Source organism: Sphaeroforma arctica (assembly GCF_001186125.1).
Source record: "Sphaeroforma arctica JP610 unplaced genomic scaffold supercont1.1897, whole genome shotgun sequence".
NCBI lineage: Eukaryota > Ichthyosporea > Ichthyophonida > Sphaeroforma > Sphaeroforma arctica.
The window spans coordinates 1-5,297 of NW_014038661.1; the positions used below are offsets into that span (position 1 = coordinate 1).

Sequence of the window (5,297 nt, forward strand, 5' to 3'; positions counted from 1 at the left end):
TAATATATATATATATAGTTGTGTTGTGGTAGTAGTAGTTAGTATACGTATATATACTATTAGTATATATATAGTATATATATATATATATATATATATATATATACATGTATACATATATATACATAAATATATATATACATACATATACATATATATATATAAATATATATATATATATATTCTTTCGATACATAAATACTGCATGGTCTGATAATGCAGTTGGAAAGGACAACCGATGGGTGAATGTATTTTGATAACTCAACGAAAGATGCAGATTCATATAAAACCAAGAAAGCATACCTATATACGCCTATCCCACCTATCATACCTCTGCAGTGAGTTTGCTGGCCTCCCGTGGCTTGGGTTCTATGTAATCCATAAGTCCGGCCATCATGTCCCTGCGCTTCTCGTATTCACTGACATTCTGTTCGGCTGTTTTGCCTCCTTTCTTGGCACCTTTCTTTCCCATTTTACCTCTGACGGCCAGTTGTGAGATCGAGTGTGACCCTACGACACACCTGCGCATGGATAGCGACATAGCGAACGACATCCTCTAATAAGCACGCACGCGTATGTATATCTGAATCTGCGTATATGATAAATATAGCACTATGTGAGCTATAAACCACGTGCTTGCGACTGTGTTTTATGTGTGTATGTTGAGTATGTAGTATAACCAAACAGATTGTTCCTGTTCAATCGTCTACACTGTCAGCTATCCATCTGCTGGCACTATGTACTTGTGAGGTGGTGAACTAGCACTGCTGACTAAGACTTTGGCAACACGTAAAGTAAATAATGTATTTAATTATTTGTTTCATTGGAATTGCGTGGAACTAACAACAGTTCGGTACCGTGAGGATTTGTCAGATTTCTGATGACATTCATGGCCTCTACTCTTGTGTGTGTGTCGTATGATGCGCCCTGAGCGGGCTGGGAGATTAGTTTCATGTGCCTCCTCATCAGTACCTGTGACAATCTAAAATGGGTAATATAGGAGATGCTCAAAAGATAGTATTACAATTATAGCACACACATCTCTGCAACCCAGGATCTTCGCAGCAATCACCATCCGCCTATCTGCTCGAGTTATATTGAAAATCACTCGTTACGCCCTTCAGACCTTTTGTTTGAAATAGTCACTCGTATACTTCTATCAGAATGAGTACGCCTGCTGCACAGTCGGCCTTGCGATTGTACAGGTGTGTTTGAGATTCACGAGCTTCTTAGAATTGGGCATGCGTGATTGATCTACACAGAGACAATTTGGGTGAGCCAGTTGCATATGAGTGTATTGCACAGTAGGTGTCTCTAATTTCAGGTTTCTAATCATACAGGAGTGTTTCGAAGGCGTATGTGAATGTTATACGTATAAGTAAGGCCTATTTGTAGTTTTTTTGATATGCTTACGATATACTCGCAATTCTTTATTATACGCACCAGTCCGGAGGAATCGCCGAAAGGGTTTTCGGTCCTTGTGTTTTTATATGATGCTCAACATGTTGCGTCAAACACATCAGCGTTAATGTAAGATTGTTGGTTTATATAGATATATATATATATATGTATATATAAAAATACATATATAGTAATAGATATGAATATATACATTTGAATGTATATATATATATACACACACACACACACATACACACACATATATATATTTATATATATTTAAATTTGAATATATATATATATGTATATATATATAAATATATATATATGTATATATTTAAATATATATTATATATATATATATATATACGATATATATATATATATATATATATATATATATATATATATATATATATAATGTATTGCAGACTGATAATGGCTATCTTTTCAAAGTCGTGATAGATATGGAAAACGGACTATTACTTTGTAGCCGCGAACCATACTCTGTTCATACGTTGATTTGAGGTAGCCATTCATCACGCTATTAGTTAAGAGAATTGGTATTCGTTTAAACCCCGTTTTATAGCTTTACGTTAGCACCCACTTTTATAAAAACTCGATTTTAGGTTCCTCGTCGTTTCAGTCCTACCCGCTGTATTTGAGTTGCCATATCGTTAAGTTCCATGCACATATGTGAATTTTCTGCGAACGGTAAGTCCACGTACTGTAATTCTTTTCTGGCCAGGTAATAATGTCGGTAGTAAGACAGCGGGTATCCTGCTGCTGTTGTGCGGTTAGAGTTGTCGTGTTTAAACCGAAGTAATATGATATTGTCGAAGCCATACACATTGTCATACGGGCACCAACACTTTTATAGGCGCGTGATGACTGCCAACCGTACGCTCCCTGTGGCCATGCGAGAGATGGGTGATGGCTACGCACGAGACGAGTTCAAGAAACATAAAAACGCCGATGCCTCATTCGTCGCCAAGTTCACAAAGGGTTGGGAGGTGGGTATTGTGCGAATGGAGAAGGCTGTGTTGACTGTAGACTGTTCGCTAAATTGGAAGATGTGTGTACTCAAGCATTGGAAAATGTGTGCACTCAAATACAATGAGACCGTCACATTTAACTCATGAATATATATTCTTGTATTCGCGATGTTTACTTTGGAACAGTTAGGCTTGTAACTGAACGTGTCGTGTTTAGAACTAATTTTTGCGTCGTGTCTAAATCATTTTTACCCGTGTTTGCTGCTTCTTACTTGCGAACTGATTCCAGTGTTGTTATGGTCACCATTTTCTAAAAACGCGCAACTCTCATTTCCAGAAATGTAGATACATACATTTGTATAGTGGGTGTTGCGTTTCTGTGGTGTTTGTTAATTATGCATTTCCATGTGGTGACTATGTATCAATTTCATCATTCTTCTTCTTCCCAGTTTGTTTTATTAACACCATTTCTGTTAATTATTTGTGCTGTTACTAATCTTCTATACCTGTGCATAGGTATATATTATATATGTAGATAAATATATATACACGACTTGTATATGTCTATTTATACGAACACGTATATATATATGTATATTTATACACACAATATATGATTTCGGGTTACTAATATATCGCTTGCTATTGTACGTGGCTGTGCACAGGAGTACGCTTCCATGTTGGAACAGCAACAGATCGGCAGGAAACTGACTACGCAAGAATTGAACTCGCTCAACGACGAGCAATTGGGCCAATTGGACGCTCTTAGGGAAGAGGTGGAAGCAAGTGTGAAGGAGAAATGAAGATACGCACATCAAATATATAGTGTAATAAATCGAATGGTAGTAGTTGCTTGTGAGATTTAGAATGTTAGGAGTTTATAGCAATATTCGAGTGCAAAACTGTTGTTTTCACGTAGACGGATATCGACTGGCCTTGCACCCACGAGTGTCAAATCAATATTCGTAGTCCAAATAAATCGCTACGACATATGTAGTAAAGCATTGTGAAGGTCTAGAATTTCGAGTGGTAATAGCGTACACACCACTTTATTCTACATATAGGTTGTAATTACATGTATACCAGTGTGTACCAATTGTGTAAACGGGACTGAAATACAGCCGATGTGAAACCCGGGTATATGATGTGTGAAAAGGTGAAGCTGTAGTTGCTTTGCCGTGCCACAGAATTTGAGATAATCTGTATGCACTTCTAGGGGCCTGGGGCAGGGTAGCTTGTATCATATAGCGTACAAATCACTCCCAAATCGACAATACATAAAGAGGCAGCGTAGACTATTGGAGGAGAATCAGTGCTGTCATTCGCACCGATGAGGGTAGATATATTTCGTGTGCCATCCTCATTTAGTGGTATCTACTCTTTGTCGACTTCACATTGTCCTGCGATTAGTCAGGTTTCTGTATGACCTCATCTAGCACACCGTAGTCGGTTGTAAATATGGAAGTTGATTCCAATGATCATGTCGATAGCCTTGAATTCTGAAGTGAACCGATGCGTACATACATGTATCGTATTAGCGATTATGGTACCCCATCATGGGCTTTGTGTGGACTATAATCTGTTTCTCTGTTCAGGGATATTTTCAATTGCTTTCCAGGCCTCGGTCTTTAATTATTTTGGGAGGCTATGTGCGTTCTTAATTGAAAACCCTGTGGGCCAAAAACCCTAGTAGGTACACATTGCAATACTAAAAATGGCGGTCGATCATTCGACGAAATCGGTAAAATAAATAAATACAATATCGGGTGTTTTACCCCGCTACGTATCTCTAAAAGTGATGTCGTGTGATACATAGTTGTCACTTGATATACATACTACAACCCTCACGCAACCAGTGTTTATGACTTTACTACGCCTGTGCATCGATGCACAAATAGTGTGATCAATCTCAGCATTAAAAGCCAATCTAAGTATACATACACGTAGGCATCCATCCACATATCTAAGAGGTTGTGAGAAAGAATTTGGTGCATTTTCCCAGTCCAACAAGCACCGAAGCATGCTCAACGAATAATCTAGTATCGTAAGAGTCATATATGAATACGTTGAATCATGACTACAAGGTATGTGGATGGATACATGTTAGTGTGGTACTCGATATGTTGTTTAATGCTGCTGATAAACTAACTTCACACATTTGAATGCGAGACGAATGCTTTGAGTGCAGTATACGTGGTGTCACGATTGGCAATTGCACACGCTTGCGTATGATGAGATTTGTATAACTAGTAGTCAGAGGAAATACTAAGCTACTCGACAGAATACTACCAACCGAAGTTTTTTCTAATTCGTTGATCCTCACGTGAAAGGGCATGCCCATCGTGCCCCTTTTCTTTCGAGTGGTTGTTGAATTCCACTTATATACCCAACCTCCACGGGTCATTGAGTAGCCTCTTAGTGTACGTATCGTGTTAACATTATTAATCATTCAATATTAAAGTGCTGGCTACAGTTATACGGATAAGTTTCTCGAATATATGCTTAGAATCACTGTCTTATACTACCACGTGGTTGTGTGACTTGTGAATTTCATCAGTATCGTATTGATAACATTTTTTAAGCTAGCTCGATACAAGTCTCTCATCATATCCAAGAAGGGCGCACTATGCACCTCACCTACTTAAATATTGTCTATCATCCACTGCTTTGCATCAGATACCGACACTCCGTATAGGCTATATCAACTTCCACCACTTGTTGTATAACAATTCCTCGCTCACAAGTGTATATTTAGCAAATGAGTACATACTTTACACACATACACCCACGTTGAACTATTGTACATGACAAAAAACGAATTATTTTTACTATTACTACTACTACTACTATATATATTTTATATATATATATATATATTTATATATCTATATCTATACCCAT

General features: G+C 37.7%; 2 protein-coding genes across 3 annotated transcripts; one reads left to right on the plus strand and one right to left on the minus strand.

The window, feature by feature from the left end:
• Window positions 1-331: 331 nt before the first annotated feature.
• SARC_11819 (hypothetical protein) lies at window positions 332-553 on the minus strand (the record flags this gene model as incomplete). Its single annotated transcript, XM_014294085.1, has 1 exon — window positions 332-553. A coding segment is annotated over one exon (222 nt), but the record flags the coding sequence as incomplete, so codon positions are not given.
• A 429-nt stretch (window positions 554-982) lies between these two features.
• On the plus strand, window positions 983-3,408 carry SARC_11820. 2 transcript variants are annotated; one of them, XM_014294087.1, is made up of 4 exons: window positions 983-1,205; window positions 1,447-1,530; window positions 2,282-2,414; window positions 3,062-3,408. In XM_014294087.1, exons 1-4 carry the CDS (start codon window positions 1,165-1,167, stop codon window positions 3,197-3,199), a joined length of 396 nt encoding a protein of 131 aa, XP_014149562.1. In that variant the 5' UTR covers window positions 983-1,164; the 3' UTR covers window positions 3,200-3,408. The 2 variants fall into 2 exon arrangements, with proteins under 2 accessions (XP_014149562.1, XP_014149561.1); XM_014294086.1 differs by lacking the exon at window positions 1,447-1,530.
• The last annotated feature ends 1,889 nt before the right edge of the window (window positions 3,409-5,297 follow it).